Genomic DNA, 22,274 nt, shown 5'->3' on the forward strand with positions numbered 1-22,274 from the left:
AACCTCCGAGCATATGGTCATGGGAGTGGATCATCGATGGTAGTTGAGACCGGGGGGATTGAGCATGCCAAAGGGAACAAGGTTGAGTGGAAGGAAATCTGCTACCGTCTTATGTCTATAAGCGATAATCTCTTGAGCTGTTTCGCAACGTCACAGCAGGAACAGCCCGGATAAAAAATACGATCCGGAGTTACAACAGTGTGGGGAGTACGTCAAGGATAAAGAAATCACCTACGTCGTCGACTATCCCAGATAACCTCAACTCGAACCAAATAATTGACCGCGAGGGTGGGTGCAGTGTAGTAGAATCTCAGGCTGCACCGCATGATTTCGTTCTTCCTAGTATGCGGAGATCTCCTACGCGTGCACTGCTAAGCACGAATATTGGAATTGCCTGCTTCTTGAAACGCATGTTGGAACCGTCATCAGCACGTCGACAGGTAGGCAAGGGTCCTGGTATTCTGCCGTCAAGTGCACGAAACCACAAGCGGAAATTCGCATTTGCTTTGTACCATAACCATACCATATCCAACAACCTTTACGCATGACACCCCATGACGCCTCTTTCTCCCGATGACAACGAATACTCAGATTCTTCCGTATATGCTTCTACTTCCAAGCCTCGAGTTGGACAGATCCTGCCCTTCTCTCCGATTCCGGCATAATAACGGGTCATTCTGCTTGCTATCACTTTCAATCATCAACTGCGCTGCATCTTCATGTCCTCATTCATGCGTACAGTTTTGAAGAGAATGGGGATTCTTATAGTCGTGGTATGAGGAACATGTGGCCAGGCCATACCGAACAGGACTCGGAGAATTGAGATGTCGAAAGTTGAAGGTTGAAGGAATGCAAGAGGGAGGAAACACAGATGTGAGCAAGATAAATGGGCTATCCGAGCGGAAGAGTCGCAGAAAAGGAGCAGAATGAAGTCACCACCGCTAACCCACGTTTTGTAAGTCTGTAATGCCTCTTCATCAACTTTATCACTGAGTATCTCGAAGGTGATCCTATTGGTATTACCTGATATTCGACTCTCAGAAACGTCAGATCTTGCAGAAGGGCTATGCTGCCAGCATCTTCACTTCTCAGATTGGCGCTTGTTCTACGTGACATCGCGAATAGTCTGATACTCTTGTCAATTCCAACGTCTCCCTCGTTCCCATAATCACGGATCACGCAATGGTCTTCTTCTCAAGGTTGATTCTGTGAAGAATGACGGGGGATGGAGAGACGGCTGCAACACCGATCTGACAGTATCTGTGGTATATTACTCTCGCAACGTATGATCTTTCGTTCCCAATACACTGCCCGGGTGGAGAGCTGCAGTAAGCTCCTTGAGAGAGGTGATCTCTTCACCAGGCACCGCGTTAGATTGTTCAGTCTTGACTCTTTTTAACGTTGACTTGTGAGGGTGGGTGGTTCGGGTCGAAAAAGACGACATAGGATACGCGACCGATTTCCACGGTGGATTTCCTAGGCTGCTTTTATCGACTACCTTCATACCCCTGTGCTTGCCTACCATCCCCAGCCGGCGTCTTCGTGGCATGCCCTGACAGCATCTCTCGATGACATTGTAGGCCAGCGGAGCACACAATCAGTGCTAGCGAGTGATCAGCTGTAGATGGCATGGCGAGAGATTTGCGAGGTGGCCTTGGAGAGAAGATACGCGGGTGGGATCTGAAGCTTGAGTAGGAATGTCGTTGAAGTATTGCTCTATCCGAATAGTGCCTCCCTGCCATGGACGTCGTGGTCTAGGCTGACGTGGCAGAGAGGAAATTCGCGATTTGGCGGCTCCGATGAATTCATGACTTCTACCTCTTCACGACACTCTGTTGGGATAGTACAGAAATAAGGCGAATGTGGGTTTGCGTCTTTACGAGCATCCCTGTCGGGCTCGAATTATTCGTGTTCGTCCCCTAATTCCTCCTGTCAGCTATGCATCGTAGTATCCTTCTGCTTACTATGATCAAGTTATGGACTGACGGTCCCGATATGTGTATCTAATTTATCTCATTACGGCACGGTTCCATCAGGCACGCAGAACGGAAAGTCACTTCAGCTCCAAAGCCGAACTCAAGACCAAACAATACAATTCCTATACATACTAACCGCCACGGTAGATCGGGACAGCATAAAAGATTGTCAGAACGGAAAACGTGGTCTTCAGCATCTCTTCCTTAATGTATTTGCCATTCTAGCATGGCATGCTCTGGCGACTCCGCAAGCCTGCCCTTTGTGTCTCCACCACGGTCTTCCAAACACTCTTCAACGAACGTTCTCTGTTGCGAGCATGTAACTGTGGCAGGATCCTTGTAAGGGCTTTGATGCGCCGGGTCCTTGATCTTCGCGGGTCGGTACGGCACAGCGGTCCAAAGGAGTAATTGAAACATGATCGTCGCGTTAGCAGTAGCATTTCAACCACATACATGACTGTTTGGATACGCACTGGGGGATTACTGAGGGCTACGATTCTTGGGCTATCTATTTTTTCCCGGTCCCTTACGACTACATGAAACCGCTAAATCTGATCGTTATCACCCATTTGTTGCCGCAACCAATCTTCCTCGGATATCTTGTTCCATCTTCTAGTCTCAATTTGAAGTTTCTAGTGACATTCCGTTCTAGTTATCGGCATAGTACAGACGACAATTTCAGCTGGTTCACAAGGTCCGTATTCGTCGAGCCTTTTGTGAATACTTAAGTTTTTGTTTAGAGAGCATGAAGGTTATGACGGTTACCAGAATATGCCAAAGCTCTGCCCCGGACGTTGAAGAACCCGGGAAGGTAACCAATTTTGTGCATGGGGGTACTGGAGAGAAATTTTTCTTAGCCGAAATGAGTCGTGACTCGGTTAGCCAAGCGGCCCTGCTTAGGGCTAACAAATCGCTTTCACGCCGCTATCTCTCCACCACCGTCCTCCTTTCAACAACTATTCGACAATATGTCGACTGAGAGACCATGGACCTCGGTTTCGGAGCACGACCCACCCATCGCACGTGAAGACGCAGAAGCCAAAGAACAGGGAAATAAAAAAGTTGGGGGGCGAGAGAAGGGATCGGGTGAGCAGGAGATGGAGGCGCAGGGCAGAGAAGGAGTGCAGGAGCAGGAAGAAGTCCAAGTCACGGCTCCACCGATTTCTGCTAATACAGCCAATGTGCCTACGCTTTCTGGGGGGAAGAGGTCAAATCCTACTGTCAAGAAAGGTGCGAAAACCACATCCTCTGCTGTCATGTAATTCATGAATCGCTGAATAGAACATGATTCGTACGACTACGAAGAAAAATACCCTGAGGATGCTCCCTACGCAGAGGCGGCACCGACTGCGAGAGTTTGGAGTACGTACGTCGATGAAAGCAAGATCCATGATGCCAACATGGTGGAAGAAGCCCGGGACAGTGTCGACGTGCTGCTCGTTTTCGTGAGTCTTTACTTCTTTCTCTTTGACTCCTTTGCTGAACATGTCGAAGGCGGGTCTCTTCTCTGCGGTCGTCACCGCGTTTGTTGTTCAAACGTCACAAAACCTACAAGCCGACTATGCTGCCATTTCAGCGTCCCTACTCTATGAGTCGGTCCTCATTCAACGTGCCATTGCCAACGGTTCCTCGGTCAGCGCCATTGCCTCATCCACCATGGACCCTAGCACCGCCTTCGTTCCTGCTACCATCGACGTTTGGGTGAATGGGCTTTGGTTTACCAGCCTGTTCCTCAGCCTGACGACTGCACTCATCGCTGTCCTTGTCAAACAATGGCTTCACCATTACGTCGCCCTGCCGTCTGGCACACCGCGTAACCGCAGTTTTACCCGTCAGTTCCGGTATTCGGGCATTCAAAAGTGGCATGTCCAGGTCATTATAGGCCTCCTTCCTGCCCTTATGCACCTTGCTCTTGCAATATTTTTTGTCGGCTTAGCGGTTTTCTTGCATCCTCTTCGGGAAATTCTATCATGGGTCATTTGTGGAGGAACAATCCTGGTCTATGGGGCGTATATGGTGGCAGCTGTCCTTCCTATTCTCTGCCCTCAGTGCCCTTACCGTACGCCTCTCTGTTGCCTCATCTATGTCGCTTTTCGTTATGTTGTACCAGAAGTCTCTTGGTCACTTTGGAGAAGAGATGCTTTCGTGGATGCATTGAGTCGACTAAGTGCTAGTGAGATGTTTCGCTATCTTCCCCGTGTGCAAACGAGGAACACGAAGTCTCTGGAAATGATAGAGTCGGAGTCGGTGCAGCAGATGTCGACTGAGTTGGCAGCCAAAGCATTAAATTGGCTTTTTTCTGTCTCTTCAAATCCAACGGTCCAAAGCATTGTCATTCAGACTATTGGAGGGCTTCCGTTGGCATCAGAACGAGAGTTTTTCAAACTCAAGTCATATGCAGATCGCAAAGCAATGGAGGATATGCAGAGAGCTTTACTTCGAAGTTGTTTACAGCCAGATGGGGAGGATCCTCAGTATGACCGACCGATCCCAGGCATGGAACTCAAAGTTGGACGTCTCCTTCGTTTCGATGCTCATTTCAATGATGCATTTACGTTGGATCGTTATATTGTCGTGCCTGATTCCGAGTCGATCGAGCTTATGGCTACAATCAAATTCTCGTATCGTGGGCACGATAGACCTGTTGGCTTCTCTACTCAGGCTGCATTTTTCAAAGATCTTATATGCACAAAGTCTTCCTTGACATTGCCACTACCCCGTTGGTCTTATCTTGTGGGGTGCGCCGAGCGTGGGGGTGTTTTCAGTCCCCTGAATCCTGAAAACAATGATCCTACGGATTCCTTTCCTGTTGATCTATGTTCTGCTCTCTTAAATTCATTTGGAAAATCAATGAAGCACCCAATCCAGGATTTTTCGTCGCCGGTAGTCTTTGGATTCAAGGATGCTGTACCCTATATCCATGAAGCCATCTACGACAGTACTCTTCACATGCTTTACGGGTTCATCCTTCATCCATTCTTGCGTCACCTTTATGCATCATTATCTAAACCTATGAAGATCCTTGTAGTGGTTGTCGAATTTTTGCTTTACAGACTTACTCTTTTTGGGTCCGATCCATCTCATACCAACATTTGTGATTTGTTAATCACTGCAGTCAAGCAACTCAACGACGAAACCTTCTCGTTCCAGGAAGCTACTGCTGTCATAACGGTACTCGAGGGTGTACTTCCCACTTGCTTCATTCAGGAACAGGTTCCACCCCATACAGAAATAACACGGAATGAACTGTGCTACAATACTATCCTCGCCTATCAGCATTCCACCACTATCTCGCCATCAGCTTGTTCTCCACATGGTCTTCGAATGATGGTTGATGTCATGACAGCCAGCTGGGAGCGCGAAAGCGATTACCAATGGTACCAATCTGACATTCCATGTCGCGTTTTGGCTCACCTCTTCGCAAACCACATTCCTGCAGCTTATGATGTGTTCCTTGATAAGCAATGTCTTGAGATCTTCAGAAACAACCATTTTCATGCGGCGTCAGTTCGAGTAATCAGGGAGTATGTTGCTGGAATTTCAGCCCTACGTGGAGCAATGCTTCAGCAGCACATTGAATACCTTCATGAAACACGCAATCTTTTTACTGCAGTGCTCGATTCTGGCCATACAGGGTTTCGAGGACACAAACCGGGCCGTCATTCATGACGACGTCACAGCATTGGTACGACTCCACCCACACGCTGCTGCCTGGGATGACTGTCGCAGGAAACTCCATGATTTGATGAAGAATGACAGTCAAATTTTCAATAGGCAGCGAAGATTTGATCACGAGCTTCGGCCGCTACAGACTGACGAAATCCAGGTCGGCAAAAACAACATCAGATACGCGATACATGTGCTTGATGATTTCTTCAATAACGGAGCATATGTATCGGTAAGTTGACATTTCTCCGAAATACAGACTATCTTCCACTCACCTGGTCAACCCAGGGTACCCTTGAACTCATCCCACGACCAATAGGCTGCATAGATCATTCTTTACGCTTTCTAGAGCGGTGCATAGGCCACTGGATACCAGAAAATAATTCGTCGGAACAAGTGTAACGTGTTGGCTATTTAGATGTATGATTTTGATCATACGTTGTCTGAGCATGATAGTTCAACATCCGCTTTTATTGCATTTTCCGGCATGAAGGGCTCCGGAGAACACTACCTTAGATTGTACTATACAGACTTACAGTCAAATACTCTTTTTGCGAAGAGGACAGTTCCAACTTGGTTCCAACCAAAGGTAAGCAAGAACGACGGTAACAGGAAGATAGAAACAAATACAAGCAGAGGGTGGAAGGTTTCATCGCAGTGATCGTAAATCAGTCGTCGCTCGTCCACTGACTACTATGTACTCCATCACTTTACTCGGCGCCTCCCCTTCCTCTCGCGCATCACGTAATATTCTGCCACGCATGCCACCACTGCTATTCCCACGACTGGCTGTAACCAGCATTGCACCCACACTTTATCCTAGGCTACCCCGTCTCAACGCTGTATATCACCAACCTCATGGGTTCATGGAGATAAAATAAGTCGAGATTCCCTGTACTCGATAGATTCAGTCCGAGATGGACAACTATTCGACCCCTGGCCTCAAAGCCTAAGAACATCAATGACTGCAGGGAAGCGTTGGTGTTATTCAATCAATCGGAAACATGATGACTACGTGTTTGTCATGAGGTCCGTCCTCGTTTCCTCTCAGGCTGATGAACGCTGCTGCCAGGTCCTGTTATATCTGAAACTAGTACTACCGTTCTTCGAATCGATCCTTCGTCATGAACATCCCTTATACTGCTCATACACTACCTGATCCTCAAAACACTATCATCTTCGAGATCGACACCATTGCTCGTAGAGAACCGCGGCTCATGTCCGCATATCAATACCTCGTTGACGTCAAGCGGTACTGTCACAACGGAGTTGGAGAGGCACTCGTAACAAAAATCGAGTTCAGGAAGTCCACGGGGAGTCCACAGCACGAATTTCTGCTCTGCTACGTCAAGGACCGTAACGTTCCCGAGAGGAAAGTCTTCATTCGCCTAGAGCGATTTAATGATAACACCTCTTCAGGACGAGAGAATAAACCTCCCCTTCCGCTACCTGCCACGGAGCTCCTCTCTCTCGACGCCTTGCACAGCTCCTCCCCCTCCTCCTTTGGCAAGGCGCGCGATACCCTTACTATCACCTGCGACATAAACGTCAAAGACTCTGATACCGTGCTCTCTACTTTGACATTTGACGATGACTCTGATTTCACATTCGATGAGGCCGCGATGATGTGTAAGATTGCCAGCGATTGTGCGAACGAGTACAGTGTTGTCAGTCACCAGTGTTTCTGGTATGCCGGGGTAATCTACAAGATTGTTCAAGAGACATATATGGGGCGTGTCGAGGAGATGACGGGTGAGGACAACAGGCGCAGGGGCAAGGGCAAGGGCGTGAGGATAGTCAGCAGAGAGGTCGCGAATAGATTTATTCCGCGTTGCCATACCTCCGAAGTCCTTGCCGAGATTCATGCCAAGCAATGGTCCGAGTGGGCGGGGGATATTGAGGCTGCGAAAGAAGTACGTCTCCTTTTTATTGCTCGTGATGGTGCCACAACTGATTGTGGCACCATAGGAAGAAAAGAGAAAAAATGAACAGTATCAGCAAGAGTGTGACAGGAAGGACGAAGAGATTGCCAGATTGCGCAAAGCACTACAGGCACAAAGAGGGGGGAGCTGTGCGACATACTAGTACCTGACTGATTCTTGATTCTCTATAATCCGTAGATGACGTTTTCGCTGATCTCTTTCGCACTTGGTCTCCATTTCCATATTTCTAGTATCGTTTGGATGGCAATTTTCTTTTTAGAATCACATTTCTTGTCAAGGTCTCTCCGCCCCCTTATTTGATATCTTTGCTCAATAACAGGTACCAGGACGATTGGGCAATGCGCCATTTTCTTCTCTGTAGTGGCGGTTCCACGTTGACACCTTGTCATATCTATTATCGAGCACTTAGAGCCTCAATTTCAATGCTACGGAGATAGGGCCTAGCCGGATATATTATGATTTCGCGAAACACAAGCCATAGCTTACGACGCATACATTGAAGACCAATATTGGAGGCAGATACTAGTATCACCTCTTTCTCGTTTTACTTCAAGTTGAAAATAACCTCTCCCTCCCTTCCTTCCTTCATGAACGTAACTGTCCAAGTATCTCTATATTCACCCATAACTAGCGACCTAGTACAGAGAAACTAAACTAATCAAAAAATCCATTGAGCCCTTTGATCACGTCGTCTGTTTCAACCGTGTCGTCAATTCGCCACCATGATTCCCGCCGTAGTTGTCTATCAAATCGCGGAGCTTTAGCATAGTGGTAGAGGTAGAGCCACAGCTTCATGCATATGACGAGTGCCTACTCGAATATCTGTGGTCGTAGGATGTTGGGAAGAGGCGATAACTTTGACCGAAGATGTGTCGATGATGTCGATGAATCGATGACGCGTTACATCGAAACGCAGACGCTGAAAATATAGCATAATATGTTAACGACCGCTGAGACGACCCGCCCTGCGTTTGCTGGAAAAAGAACAAGGAATATAGTGGACTCACAAAGACGAGAAACACGCCGGGATTCTCCCACTATGTCGGTATCGCGAACCCTGCCTTCATCTTTCCATGTCCTCCAAACCCTCGCATCTCTTCGTAGGGCACGTCTTCGGGAACGCTCAGCGAAACGTGTAACGGTTTCTGCACAGATCCTGATACTTTAGCCCCTACAATCTCGTCCCGCCAGTGAGACGGCCCTGACCAGAGCCTGTCCGAGTTTGATGGCTCTTCCATATCGTTGTTCGTATTGGAAAGCTGGACAGCGCGGAATAATGGCATCGAAAGAGCCACATTTTCATGCGTGTCCTTGGGACGCGTGACTAAGCTGTTGAAGAAGACAAGGACCGACTTGTCTGGCCAAGACGTCAGTCGAGAAAAGGAAAGTGTACCGTGGGAACTTTGAACGCGTCGTATGTGCCTGAATCACACTTAGATCTTCCTACCCTCGACGACAACTCTCCCTCCCGTCCTTCCCTCGCACAGCACATTCCTCCGCTTACCCAGATAATCCACCCTCTTCGACCAGCGGGTTTCCAAAATGGTGGCTTTACTTGTCTTTCTTCGTTCGATATCAAGAGTCCCTCCCTGTGCAGGCCGTTGTCGTGGCGCCTTCTCCATCGAAAATGAGGACCGTATAGCATGACACGCAGGCTCGGCAACAGCGAGGGCGAAGGTTCTCTGCGCTGTCTAGGGATTGACTTGAAGGAAGACCGGATGTCCTTTCCTGCGCAGGTGCAAGACACGTTTCGGGTACGGGTGCAGGTGCTAGCGAGCTCCGTTGATCATGCATATGGCCGTGGCAAAAGGGGAGGCGGTGGTGGTTAGCCTTTGGAGATGGTGTGGACCGACTGGAGATGTGCTTGCCAACTCATGTAGTAACCGGGATGAAAAGACCCGCCATCGTTTTAGTCAACCCTTGGTCCATCTCTGACGCGTCTTCAGCTTCAGTGACCACCGCGGCGGCGCGGGACGTACCCCAAACTTCCGCCACCATCGCGTCTCTCGCTTCTCTATAAACGTGCCTCCGGATCCAAGTATTCCATGCATTGACTCGCACAGCAATGCAAGACTCTACAGCACCGACTTTTCCATATGCCTCATGCTCAGTCACCGGCTGGCACCCAAATCACGTAAAAAAAATTGAATACGCCTGCGTTCATCTCATTTTGGTCTAATCTTCAAAGCAAGATGGTTCGAACATGCCGGCGGTCCCTTGTCGACGTCAAAATGGTATGCCCAGACTCACACTCTCGATACGTGGATGGTTGATGCGGTTTATCAGGCCAGCGGCTCAAGCGCTCAGACCCAGGTTCAGCGTCGTCACCACCATCACAACGATACTTGAAGGCATTCTTGTTACTTGTGCCACACTAGAACGTGATCCACACAATGTACCTTAGCTACCCGCAGTATGAAAGTCAAACTAAAGGTATGTTTCGTTAGTATTCCTGGCGACAGGCTCTAACAGCGTCACACAGTGTATGGAGGGCTTGGGAAGCCTATGCGAAGGGAGAAGGTTATGCAGATTTGGAGGCAGCTCTCAAGACCAAAACTCTGTATACGGATTAGTTGGGGTCATGGACACGACTATACTTCAGCAGCACGTTGACCAACTCCATGAACCATGCCACCTTTTTATTGCATGCTTGATCTTGGCTACGCATAGTTGCAGTGCTAAATACAGTCGCCGGACTGTCATTCATAACGACATCACTTCACTCGCGCTACTTCGTCCGCATGACACTGCCTGGGATGAGTGTTGCAAGAAACTTCATGATTTAATAGGTAGTGACGGTGCGGACTTCTTCACCCAGCAGCGTGTTCTGGTTTCTCCATCTGTTAATCGCGAATTGGAAGCGTCAAAAATTATGATTGAAAAGGACAATATCAGATACGCAATGCAAGTCCTCGATGCCTTTTTGGAGGGCGTACGTGGTCAAGTGAGCAGAGATACTTTCCTAGTCTTATACAGTTCTCTCTGACCGTCGATTCAGAGATTCTCTTACTCACTGCCAATATTGGGATGGTGCGTTGGTCGTAGATGGGGAAACAATGCGGGGGAAGCGCAGCAGGTTTAAATGAACTTAAGAGACGACATCTCTGATAGTAGCTGGTAGTACACCCAGTGTATTGGTACATTTGTCGTCTGCAATTCTACATAGTGGGTACATGATATGTATCTGCTTCTGGATATTTTATTCAGTCCAATCCAAGTCTAATCAGACAAGACGCGCTTGATGGGCAAACAAACTACAACAACGAGCTTATTGTTCTCGACGACGTGCTACCCCCCGAAAAAGAACAATGACCGTCTGCACCAAGGAAACCACGGCCGCCAAAGGGCCACCTTTTTGTGAATCCATACGGCATGACCATTCCTTCTTCTTTTGCATACCACCACGTTCGCCAAGGCCATGACAAGCCTACTGATTTTTTCTGTCTTCCTATTCGTCGCGTCTGTTGGTGAGTATTTCGTTCGACGGCAGGGTACAATACTAATCTTGAACAAGTCGCATCTTCATCTTCATCTGTAGTCTGCATTGCAGGGCAATGCCTGCAAGGTTCCTCCAATACGACTCGTGCGTCGCATTCTTCTCAGCTTTTTTCTTCACTGTAACCTTTTCTTTCTCTTACAGTGGGTGTCATTCTATCGTCGTCAGATGAATCCACTGCCGTTCTTCTTCTCCCTGGCCAGTATGCATCAACGACAAACCCCCAACTTCTCCACAACATGCTGACGTCGAAGTCGGCATCTCTATCACCCTCGCCCGGCTTCAACTCGTCGGGATCCATCGATCTTCCACTGGACCTCGCTCTAGAAACAGGCATGGCCATTTATTCCGGATCTCTGTACTCTGGTACCGCAGCTTTCACATCGCTACCATCTTCTCCGGCATCCAATTCATCGACGACTCTATCAGCTGCATCCCTCGCACTTTCATCCATTGTTTGGGCGGCAGTTGACATTGGGAACGAGCGTGTCATACTCTGGGAATCCATTCCAGATGTTGGTCAATTACCGCTCTCAGGATCACTTTCCCTTCTCGACCTGCAATCTTCTGCCTGCTCCCCATCGTGTTCAAGTTCGGGTGTATGTTCTGCTTCTGGGACATGCACTTGCCCCAAGGGGTTCACAGGCGAGTCTTGTGAATCTTGCGCATCTGGTTTCTACGGTCCTGAGTGCCAGGCATGTCCTTCTGGTTGCTCCAAATGCGACGAAGGTATTTCGGGGACTGGACGCTGCTTGGTTGTCGAAGTTTCAAATGCGCCAGAGAACTGTAATTGTATAAACGGCGAATGCGGTTCTAACGGTCAGTGTACGTGTAACACCGGCTGGACCACGGCAAGCAATGGAACGGCATGTGCAAAGTGCTCTGATGGATTCTATTTGACGTCTACTGGTGATTGTAAAGGTGCGATATCGATCTTTTTTTGTCTCCCAGAAAGATCCTTACGCGATTTATAGTTTGCGAATTGGGTTGTACATCATGTGCCGATTCCACAGGAACTTGTTTTACCTGCAAGACCGGTTTTACTCAGGATGCGAACGATAAAACAAAGTGCGATGCTGTAGAATCTAAAACATCGTCCGGCACTGTATGCCCTGATGGTAGCTTTAGTAATAATGGGACAAATTGCACTACCTGTTCTTCGGCGTGTTCGACCTGTAATGGAGCCACGTCGAACGACTGTATCCTCTGTGCAACCGAGTCATATGCGTTTAACGGCAGCTGCGTTTCGACCGACAGCAAAGGAGTCTGCGAAGGCACAAGCCTCATTGCTGACAATAATAAGCATGCTTGTGATAGTAAGTTGTTTATTATTCCATCTGCTGTTCGATTTTGAGTGTTAAACCTCTTTAGCATGCGGAGCCAAGTGTACTTCCTGCGAGATATCGAATTTTAGTGTTGCTTCGACCGTTGACGAACTAAAGTGCACCGCTTGTCTTCCGGGCTCTTTCCTTTCCGATGGGCAATGTGTGGACAGCTGCCCGACCGGTACTTTTGTTTCTCCCAAGGATAATGTCACCTGTACTAGTAAGTTGAGTCCTAGCTTGTGGTTGGAATGGATTATTAACGGTATTCATAGGTTGTGACTCGTCATGCTCCACCTGTTCGGGTTCGGCAACGTTCTGCCTAACGTGTGCTAATAGTAAGATTGCTTCCGATGGGAGCTGTGTTAGCTCGTGTCCATCTGGCACATTCTCATCCTCCGGCTCCTGCCTCACCTGTCATCCCGACTGTGCCACTTGTTCGGGCTCGTCGTTCAATCAATGTTCCTCCTGTCCATCTGACCGCCCGGTCCTTACGAACGGACGATGTCTTCCTACCTGTAGCAAATCCCAATACTTCGACAGTACCTCGTCGACGTGCAAGTCTTGCGACTCGAGCTGTTCGACTTGCTCGGGTCCCAATTCCAGCGAGTGCCTTTCGTGTTCCAGCTCTAGTCAATATCTACGCTCCGGTACTTGCGTTGATGCGAAGTGTACGAACTCTACTAGCGTCATATCCGGGCTCGGGGTATGCCTATCAGAGCTTGTACTCATTCAAACTTCGACAACAAGCTCGGACGGTCCTGTACCTTCCATCACCGGCGTTTCAGATCCGACTGTGATACAAAGCAACAGTAATAAGCTGGCATGGTGGCAAATCTTGCTTATGACATTAGGCTGCGCATTCATATTCCTGCTCTTTATCATGTGTTGGCGCCAAAGAGCCCGTAAACAGCGGGCCAAACGCACCGCCATGTTCGCTACCGCAAAACGGCTAGATCACAATCCGAGTTGGCGCTGGCGGCTGGTTCGATTCGGGGAAAAGCTGTTTGGGCACCGGCGAAGCGAGCGAGTTCCCTACCCGCCTCCTGAATCAGAGGAGATGAAGTTGATGAGGCTTAGAGCTGCGGAAGAGGCACGGCATCACGATGAGATCGAGAAACTAATCGGGTCGTACGCGTACGAAGACTCGCGTAAAGCGTTATCTGGTCGGGACGACGCGAGTATCGTTTCCGGTCCGTCGATGTACTCCCAAGTCACAGGGAGGCCTAGACAAACGCCCGATGTCCGACAGCCCGTGAAGAAGGACCAAACAGCGCGGTTCTCGGCGAGTACGTTTAACTCCACGTTGGGATCTCGAGATCGAGAGTTGTTGCCGCCACCCCCACGCTCTGATGTTGAGGCTTATGTCCATGCTGTTCGATCGCCTAGTAGGGGAAGTTATTGGATGCAGCCGAATCCGACTGGGTCTTCACACAATCCTTTTCGGAGATAGCACCCTCGGAGGGGCCATTTTATGATGATTCCCCTCTCTCCACACATTCGATCTTTTTTTGTATATCCTAGCATCTTGGTTTGATATCACGACTGTGATTTTAATGTAGCGATAGTTGGATAGAGCATTTAATAGAGTGCGTCAGTTGATGTTCACGAGACCTTGCTGTCAAGCGGATATGAAACGATGTGGGTGGTACAAGTCTTAGTAAAGGTTTGTGTGTTGACGATCCGCGGCTGAGCGATTATTTTGGTTCTCAGATCATGATGTATCAAGAGCCTGCCGAGTTTGCGGAAATGCGGAACGATGTCGAAGGTCAGATGAAGGATGAGTACTGCTGTATTAGTTTGAACATCATGGCTGTATCCGGCAGGGGTAAACTCAGGGAAGAATACGCAACGCAAAAATATCTGAATCATATATGAATATTTATTAGATCTCTAGAATAATAGGGCCATATACGCAACAGTACTTTTCTTGGGAACTTTTTTCAAGGAGTCTTCGGATGCAGGGACTTGGAATTTAGTATAAAGGCTATGCCTCAGATTGAGATACTTTCTGAGTCTTTACATGAAATATATGAATCATGGAAGGCCTCTGAAATCAGAATATATTTTTGTATGCCCGTAAATTGTTCACTGCACCTCTGATCAGCAAGTACTCTAAAATCATGAAAATATTCATATAGCATGGGCCGTATAAAAATGTGTATCTTAGATGCAACTATCAGGAACAGCTAACAAGGACTAAGATTTTTTTGATATTAAATTTAGATGTACGGTACAGAAAACCTGTTGATAACTGTTATCCAATGAACCAGGCTCAGATAAATGAGCTGCCATGGATATCACCTTGGTTAAGGAGGACCACCTTAGCCAAAGGCGGCTTGATATAAACGGCTTCTTCTAGGATCCATCGAAAATGCTCCTAATGCGCGTAAAGAAAATCGAGGGAAAGGTAACGGCTATTCCCTCGGGCCGGGGAAATATTGAGATCGATCAAAACTACGTTCCGCCGCTTTTTGCCTTCAATTTACGGCTTGACATGCCTAGGAGTTTTTCATGGTTACTACTGAATGACATTATGTCTTCTACGAAGCCTGTAGTCATTTTCAACATAGAATTCGAGGAGGAAATTGCCGTTTTGAATATGTTGTCTTTGCTCTCGATCGATCATTTAGCCTTTCTTAAAATTTCTGGAGCGCGTCAACGGATAATTTCTAGGCTCCGGTGTCATGGGAGTTCACGTGAAGGATGAACGAGAATACTATGCCACATATGTAAGTATGTCGAAGAAGTGTCATGAAACTAAAAGCGTAAGCGAAGAAATTGAGGCGAAACAGCAACGCCAAGACCTAGTCCGAAAACTGACAAAGAAAGCGGTCTCGAGGCGCACAACGCGTCTGATATCCAGGGCCCGTCTTGCCGTTTTGAACTTTTTTTTCTCGGTTCATTCGCGGTAAAAATAGATAATTTCAACAAGGCTGTTTTGATATTTCCAATCAGGAAGTCGGAGGCCGGTAAAAAATACAGAAGTGGTCACCATTTTGATGGCCGATACGGAAGGGTCCTGGTGACCTGACATTTCGATGGTTTATAAGTTGCCCAGCTACGCCCATGTGCATGGGTTAGTGCTCTTTTTTCCTTGGTCCCTGAGCGACGCCGTCGTCGCCGCCAGCATCAACGATTGACAAATACTTGAAACGCCTTTGGGAAGGCACCCTTGCGCTCTGCCATCCCATGGCTGCGCTCGTCCAGCGGGCTTCGTTCAAATTTGACTGGGCTTATGCAGAAGATATTCCTGGCACCCGATGTGGACCTGACGACGGACCGTGGCCACGGTCGTATCAGGTGCTGAACGAGGGCGAGGTATGGAAGGAGCTGAGAATATTGGCGAAGCCACAGAGCGTAGCACTTGGCAAGGGACGGGCTGACAGCGTCAATTTCCAGCCGTCACCGTCAACTCGTACACAGGATCGATATGTCGTGAAGAAGCTGCGCGTAGGGGACCGTGACTGGTCACTGACCGGTGTCTTTGACGGTGCGTGGCCTTGTGCTTTCTCAGCTGTAATTTGCTTACCCAGAGCCAGGTCATCTGGGTGACGTTACAGTCGAGCACGTTTCTTATCATCTTCCCATTATCGTTGCCGAGTTCCTACAGAACGCGTATAAAGCTGACCCGACGCGGCTCGATGACCCTGCATTTATATCGGACTTGTTTTCGCGCTCGATTGTCGCCTTTGACGATGCCATCGCCGGAGACGTGTTGGATCTCTTTGGCGGCATCGAGGGCCTCGCAGAATACTCTGATGCCGATATACGCAGAGTCATCAACGATCACCATCAAGGAGGTACAAATTTCAGGAAAGCACGGCTGAACATGTACGGAACAACCGCCCTTGTCGCCTTGGTTGACCCTGATCATGGTAACCTCTGGGTGGCCAACCTGGGCGACTGTCAGGCAAGTGAGTAATCATACCCCGCTCTGTGACGCCGTGGTTTAATTAACTTTCCACAGCCCTGGTTACGCAAACCGACCCCAACGTGTGGGACATCAAGGTCCTGACTACGGAACACAACGGATATAATGATGCTGAGATCGAACGTGTTCGTCGGCAACATCCAAACGAACCTGAGTGTGTCATCGACGGTCGTGTCCTCGGCGCACTGGCGCCTTTCCGTTGTACGTCCCAATCTCTCATCAGATTACACGTACTGATAATTATCCTTCAGGCCTAGGCGATACACCGTTCAAACAGCCACCGGAGTTTACCCGACGGATCCTCTACAACCTATCCCCGGGATTTCCAGATACCTCTCCTTGGGAAGAATTTCTAGTACGCAACCGCACGCCACCGTACATATCTACTGAGCCCGAGATTGTACACACGCAACTCGGGGTCGATTCTCGTCCAGAGCGCCCGAGATTTCTCATCCTGTCCTCCGATGGTTTTGTTGACTTGTGCGGTAATGAAGGACAGGAAAAGATTGTCAGAGACTGGGCGCAAGGCATGCAGAATATGTCAACGGATGAGGAAACTCACCCTGGTTCAGAGAACATGGCGCTGAGGCTTTTGCGCCGGGCGCTCGGTGGCGAAGACAGGTTTAAAGTGTCGAAGGTTTTGACACTCAACATGGACGTGGCATGGATTGACGATACGGCTATCGTCGTTCAAACATTATAATTTTGCGCATCGTAAGGTCTCTTTCTGGATTTCTCTCTGAGGGCATTTTTGTTGTTGATACTTATTCCTTTCGCTCGCACGCACACACATCATTCTAGCATACCCACTCAACATTCTTAATCTTGGCATACCGTACATTTCGCATATTCCCCTGTTGTTTTAGTTTTGTTTTTACTTGCTGTGTCCAACTGCTTTGTCTCGTGGTGTATCTAACGAATTATCGTTCTCCATTCTGTCCATCGTTTAATGAAATAGCTAATCATTCAAATACATTGCAAAGTCTTTGAACCACGCGTACTGATCCTTCGGTGTAGCATACTTGTCTTCGTGGCCCCCGAAGAACGTGCTAAGGAATCGGATCAAAGATGACATCTGGAGTAAAATAACTATGAACGTACCTGAAGAAGATACCAATGAATCCGGCAACCGAGGGGGTACCCTCCGAGCTTTGCTGGTCAGCAAAGAAAGGACCAGTAGAAGTTGATGCGAGGTCGGCAGAGCCGTCCACATTCACCGATACCTGCCACTGCTTCTCCTCATTTCGCTGACCGAGAATCCCATCTGGTAAGAGACCGCCACCACCATCATCACGATGGGAATCGCCCATTGTCGAGCTCGACTTCTTCGGTTGACCAGCAACGTCGCGATAAAACACGTCAGAGCGGTCAACAACTCTGATCCCGTTGACATCAAGCGTGAAACATCCATCTGTTTTACCGGGCGTGTTGAGTACGACAGTTTGCGAAACTGTCGTCCAGTCTCCTCTGGCCCAGACAAATGAGCCGCGACCGATAGAGAAACCATAGGCGACGTCGCAGAGGGATTGAGGGTCGTTGCAGAGAGCCTTCGTTTGTTTGTCCTTGGGCGCGTACTGAAGGAAAAGGCAGGGTAGTAAGTATGCACGGCGGCATAAGACATTATAATCATCATACCAAGTAGAGTTCACCTTCACCATCCTTTCTCCACATAAGTCGAGTACTGAAGCAATCTGCAGCGGAGACGCCTCCAGAGCATCCCCCGTGGCCGCCATACAACCCTGGTAGCTTGCCTGCCAATACCCAATCGAAATCCACAGGAAAGAACACACTAAACGTCAACGTAACGTTCCTCGCTCGGGTGATATCCAAGGGCTCTGCGTAGAATTGCGCGCCACCTTGCGGCTTGTCCTCATTTCCAGGGTTGATGGAGCCAGCAGGGTATAGCACCTGAATTGCGGAATCCGTTGTTACAACTTGAGGCGAACCGTCGGGGGCGACAATGACCGAAAGAGAGGTGGCGCTGGTGCTGGCAGGAATGACGTTGATAATTTGGAGATTTTCGTGGTTACCAGAAAATTTCTTGACGTTGAATGAAGAAAGATCTGTCATCTGAGCGGGTTCCGACCACGTCGTTGATGAAGGTGAAATAAAAGGCGTTGATGACGGGAGATAGACGGTGACTGTCGAAGAAATCGCAACTGTGACAGTCGTGGACGCCTGAGCGTCTGTGGCAGTAGATGTTGTTCCTGTGAGATTCTGAGAAGCCCTGAGAGTAGAAAATGATATAGGCGTGTTTTCAGCAAGTCCCGTAGAAATAGTAGATTCTGAATGTTTGATGGTAGAGAACGATAGAGTAGACACAGAATAGTTTGTAGTAGAAGTGACAGGAATAGCGAGAATACAGCGAGAGAGCATAACGAAGGCGCACAGCGCTCCGAAGGTCGTCAAGACCATGACAGCGAAAGCAAAGGGTACAACAAGCCCATATCGGGAATTTGGCTGTTCCCGATATGGACATGAACGCTACGGGAGTTGCCGGACGTAATAATGTGAAACATTCTAACATTGACACCTTGTCATATCAAGCACCTAGAGCCCCAATTTCAATGCTATAGAGACAGGGCATAGTTGAATATATTATGACTTCAAGTACCGCGGTGCAATGCAGGCCACAGCTTACGATCCATGTATTGAAGACCAGAGCAATATTGGAAGCAGATACAATACACCTAATTGTAATCAACACATTCCCCGCTACCAGAGAAGTCGCCTCTAACAGCTCAACAGTCCCATGTGTGACCAGTTCGCTATCCCAAACAACGGCTTACCAGAGGTCGTCTTTCCAATATTGACAGTGAATCAGAGGATACTTAGTAGCACGTCATTGAGAACAATAAGCTCGTCGTGGTATTTTGTTTGGCGATCAAGGGCTTCTTGTCCTGACTGGATTGAACACAAATCCAGGAGCAGATATTATTTATCCACTGTGTAGTGTAGGAACTGCAGGACGACAACTGTACCAATCCACTGGGTGTACTACCAGCTACTACCACAGAGGTGGTCTCTAATTTCAGCTAAACCTGCTGCGCCTTCCTCGCATTATTTTCCCAGCGTCTACGACCAACGCACCATCCTAAAGCACGGCGTACCACGCATCGTCTTGTCAATACTGGCAGTGAGCTAGAGGATCTCTGAATCGACGGTCAGAAAACTGTATAAGACTAGAAAAAGCATCTCCACTCACTTGACCATGTACACCCTCAAAAAAGGCATCGAGAACTTCAATTGCATATCCGATTTTGTCCCTTTCAATCATAAGTTCCGACGTTTCCAATCTGCGATTAGCAGATGGAGAAACCGGAACACGCTGCTGGGTGGAGACTGCCAAGTCCGCGCCATCACTACCTATCAAATCATGAAGTTTCTTGCGACACTCGTCTCAGGCAACGTCATGCGGACGAAGCTGCGCGAGCAAAGTGATGATGTCATTAGCACTATGTGCGGCCAAGATCAAGCACGCAGTAAAAAGATGGCACGGCTCAAAGAGTCTGTCAACATGCTGCTGAAGGATGTCCATGTCCATGATTCCAACTAATCCATGTAGCATGGCAGCAATTCCAGCAATGTATTCGCTAATGACTCGAACCGACGAATCATGAAATGCATGGCTCCCGAAAAAGTCCAGACATCTGCTTTCATGGAATACGGCATAAGCCGCAGGAACACGGTTTTCGAGAAGGTTGGCCAGCACATGGCATGCTGTATCAGTTTTGCAGTAGTGATGACGAGGGCATTTCCAGTTGATAGTCATAAAGTCAACCATCACCTGAAGACCACGCAAAGGGCAAGCGGAAGGAGAGAAGGAGAGTGAATACTGGTAAGCTTCGATGGTTTTGTAGAACAGCTTATTCCACGGTGAGTCTACATTGCGTTGGTCCCGTTCTAGTGTGACACAAGCGAAAAGGATACTCTCAAGCACCGTTGTGATGGCGGTAGCTTCCTCGGACATGAAATCTGGTGACCAGACCGCATTAACTGCAGCAGTTAACGAGTCAAGGATGGTCGTGTGGGACAAATCAGATTCAGGAAGAGAAAGTCTGTGAAGTAGGAATTTGACAGTGGCTACCATCAGCGCCCTCCAAGGTTTTCTCAACGATGAGTCGTACAATGGTATATCCTCAACATACTCGGAAAGCATGGTGAGAACATTGTTGTAGATTGCGTATGGAAGATAGGGCAATGCGTCTGAGAATGCAAGAGTCAATGGAGACCTAAAATCATGCTTTGAGTGCCACAGTAACATGGAAAATGAAGACAGGACAGCAGAACAGAGATGAAGGGGAAATGTATTGGCATGATTATTATGGTCAGGATCCAGGGGAGTAAAGGCACCGTCCTCCTTTGCCATCATTATGAGGCGAGACCAACAAAGCGGGGGCAGCTTTAAAGAATGGTGGCAGCACACAATTTCTGTAAAAAATGCAGCTGGACTGGTTAAAACAGCAGGCCTAGGCCTTGTGATGAAACGGAGAAAAGGAGTGGAATGGATTGCAGCGGTAAGCTCAAATGAATCAGTATCACCGGCAATGATGAAGTGATCAAAGGGATAGCATGAAAAGCGAAGCAGGCGTTCGACTTTGCGCTCCATGCCTGGCATGGGTTTCTCAACGTCAGGATGTTCCTCGTCCACTTGCAGACAGCGTTCAAGCAAAGATTCACGCATTCTAACCATGTTTGGATAGTATGGCTGCCGACAGAACACCTCATCCGAGGCCATTGGCAACCCCCCAGCAGACTGTACGACTATGCTTTGGACGCTGGGATTCGAAGAGGTTGAGAAAAGCTAGTCTAGTGCTTCAGCAGCCAAGTTTTCTGATATCTGCTTCACGGACTCTGACTCAGACCTTGTTTTCCTTCGTTTAAGATGGGGAAGATGTCGAATAATTATGTTCCCAAAACGTCGTGACCTCCACAGTTCCTCCCATGATACTCGTGGAATGAGCCAACAAAAGGAAAAGAAAACAAGATCGTAGAGAGGCATACGATAGGGACATCGAGGGAAGAGAAAGGGAAGAATGGTTGCAACCATATATGCTCCATAGACAACGACAGTTGCCGCACAGATGGACCACGACAGAGTCGCCTGTAGCGGATGTAGGAAAATGACCAATCCTGCAAAGAAGATAGCGAGCGCGAGGTGCATAAGAAAGGGGAGGAACCCTATGATTGCCTGAACACGCCACTTTTGAAACCGCCATATCGGAACTGACGAGTAAAAGCACGCTCACGCGGTGTTCCGGATGGCAGAACGACGTAGTGGTGGAGCCATTGTTTGACGAGAACGGCGAAGAGAGCTGTCGTGAGGCTGAGGAACAGACTCGTGAACCAGAGTCCGTTCACCCAAACGTCTGTGGTTGCGGGCACGAAGGCAATGTTGGGGCTAAGGGGGGATGGAGCGATGGTGTCGACCGAGGAACCGTTGGCGATGGCACGTTGAACAAGGACAGATTCATAAAGTAGAGATGCTGACATTGCAGAATAGTCCGGCTGCAAACTCTGCGATGTTTGAACGACGAAAGTCGTCACAACCGCTGAGAAAAGACCCGCCTTTGACATATTCAGCAATGATATCAAATAAACTGGAGTAAGGACTCACGAAGACAAGCAGCACATCGACATTATCCCGGGATTCTTCCACCATATTAGCGTCGTGGATCCTGCTTTCATCTTCGTACGTTCTCCAAACCCTCGCGTTAGGTGCCGTCTCTTCATAGATGGCATCCTCAGGATATTTTTCTTCATAGTTGTACGCATCGTTTCCTGTAGGTCTTTATGAGATATACTGCTAATAATGCAACTGTCTTCGCACCCTTAGCTGCAGGATTCGATCTCCTTATCGTTCCAAAAATCTTCCTTGAGCTGGCAGGAACATCATGCTGCTCATGACCTCTGCTGTCTCTTGTCTCTATTGGTTGG

General features: G+C 48.4%; 7 protein-coding genes across 7 annotated transcripts; 4 read left to right on the forward strand and 3 right to left on the reverse strand.

Annotated features, from left to right (window-relative positions):
* Nucleotides 1-3,271: 3,271 nt before the first annotated feature.
* EV420DRAFT_1240051 (uncharacterized protein) lies at nt 3,272-3,932 on the forward strand (the record flags this gene model as incomplete). The annotated part of the gene is made up of 2 exons (XM_060466621.1): nt 3,272-3,421; nt 3,471-3,932. Coding segments are annotated over 2 exons (612 nt in total), but the record flags the coding sequence as incomplete, so codon positions are not given.
* Nucleotides 3,933-6,766: 2,834 nt separating this feature from the next.
* Nucleotides 6,767-7,727, forward strand: EV420DRAFT_1644815 (uncharacterized protein; the record flags this gene model as incomplete). Its single annotated transcript, XM_060477695.1, has 2 exons — nt 6,767-7,555; nt 7,611-7,727. The coding sequence occupies 2 exons, from the start codon at nt 6,767-6,769 to the stop codon at nt 7,725-7,727; spliced, it is 906 nt and encodes a 301-aa protein (XP_060328676.1).
* A 2,960-nt stretch (nt 7,728-10,687) lies between these two features.
* On the forward strand, nt 10,688-14,095 carry EV420DRAFT_1554495 (growth factor receptor domain-containing protein). The gene is made up of 6 exons (XM_060473610.1): nt 10,688-11,052; nt 11,100-11,168; nt 11,226-12,002; nt 12,056-12,397; nt 12,453-12,626; nt 12,679-14,095. The coding sequence occupies exons 1-6, from the start codon at nt 11,004-11,006 to the stop codon at nt 13,854-13,856; spliced, it is 2,589 nt and encodes an 862-aa protein (XP_060328677.1). The 5' UTR covers nt 10,688-11,003; the 3' UTR covers nt 13,857-14,095.
* A 1,366-nt stretch (nt 14,096-15,461) lies between these two features.
* EV420DRAFT_1554498 (phosphatase 2C-like domain-containing protein) lies at nt 15,462-17,302 on the forward strand. The gene is made up of 4 exons (XM_060473611.1): nt 15,462-15,896; nt 15,946-16,320; nt 16,374-16,538; nt 16,589-17,302. Exons 1-4 carry the CDS (start codon nt 15,596-15,598, stop codon nt 17,038-17,040), a joined length of 1,293 nt encoding a protein of 430 aa, XP_060328678.1. The 5' UTR covers nt 15,462-15,595; the 3' UTR covers nt 17,041-17,302.
* On the reverse strand, nt 17,303-18,757 carry EV420DRAFT_1336510 (uncharacterized protein; the record flags this gene model as incomplete). Its single annotated transcript, XM_060468876.1, has 3 exons — nt 17,973-18,757; nt 17,439-17,911; nt 17,303-17,386 (listed from the first exon to the last, which is right to left on the reverse strand). Coding segments are annotated over exons 1-3 (1,335 nt in total), but the record flags the coding sequence as incomplete, so codon positions are not given.
* A 660-nt stretch (nt 18,758-19,417) lies between these two features.
* Nucleotides 19,418-21,296, reverse strand: EV420DRAFT_585953 (uncharacterized protein). The gene is made up of 2 exons (XM_060482676.1): nt 19,543-21,296; nt 19,418-19,489 (listed from the first exon to the last, which is right to left on the reverse strand). Exon 1 carries the CDS (start codon nt 21,073-21,075, stop codon nt 19,738-19,740), a length of 1,338 nt encoding a protein of 445 aa, XP_060328680.1. The 5' UTR covers nt 21,076-21,296; the 3' UTR covers nt 19,418-19,489; nt 19,543-19,737.
* Nucleotides 21,142-22,104, reverse strand: EV420DRAFT_1272951 (uncharacterized protein; the record flags this gene model as incomplete). Its single annotated transcript, XM_060467731.1, has 3 exons — nt 21,142-21,518; nt 21,569-21,905; nt 21,955-22,104. Coding segments are annotated over 3 exons (864 nt in total), but the record flags the coding sequence as incomplete, so codon positions are not given.
* Between the last annotated feature and the right edge of the window lie 170 nt (nt 22,105-22,274).

This window comes from Desarmillaria tabescens (assembly GCF_030435595.1).
Source record: "Desarmillaria tabescens strain CCBAS 213 chromosome Unknown EV420scaffold_26, whole genome shotgun sequence".
Classification (NCBI taxonomy): domain Eukaryota; kingdom Fungi; phylum Basidiomycota; class Agaricomycetes; order Agaricales; family Physalacriaceae; genus Desarmillaria; species Desarmillaria tabescens.

Bases quoted from the DNA above. Each gene is read 5' to 3' on its own strand.
- EV420DRAFT_1554495 (XM_060473610.1), top strand. From the start codon at position 11,004: ATGACAAGCCTACTGATTTTTTCTGTCTTCCTATTCGTCGCGTCTGTT. The intron at 12,398-12,452 runs GTAAGTTGTTTA...AAACCTCTTTAG, and splicing joins TAATAAGCATGCTTGTGATA to CATGCGGAGCCAAGTGTACT. The intron at 12,627-12,678 runs GTAAGTTGAGTC...CGGTATTCATAG, and splicing joins GGATAATGTCACCTGTACTA to GTTGTGACTCGTCATGCTCC.
- EV420DRAFT_1554498 (XM_060473611.1), top strand. From the start codon at position 15,596: ATGGCTGCGCTCGTCCAGCGGGCTTCGTTCAAATTTGACTGGGCTTAT. The intron at 15,897-15,945 runs GTGCGTGGCCTT...ACCCAGAGCCAG, and splicing joins ACTGACCGGTGTCTTTGACG to GTCATCTGGGTGACGTTACA. The intron at 16,539-16,588 runs GTACGTCCCAAT...ATTATCCTTCAG, and splicing joins CGCACTGGCGCCTTTCCGTT to GCCTAGGCGATACACCGTTC.
- EV420DRAFT_585953 (XM_060482676.1), bottom strand. From the start codon at position 21,075: ATGGCCTCGGATGAGGTGTTCTGTCGGCAGCCATACTATCCAAACATG.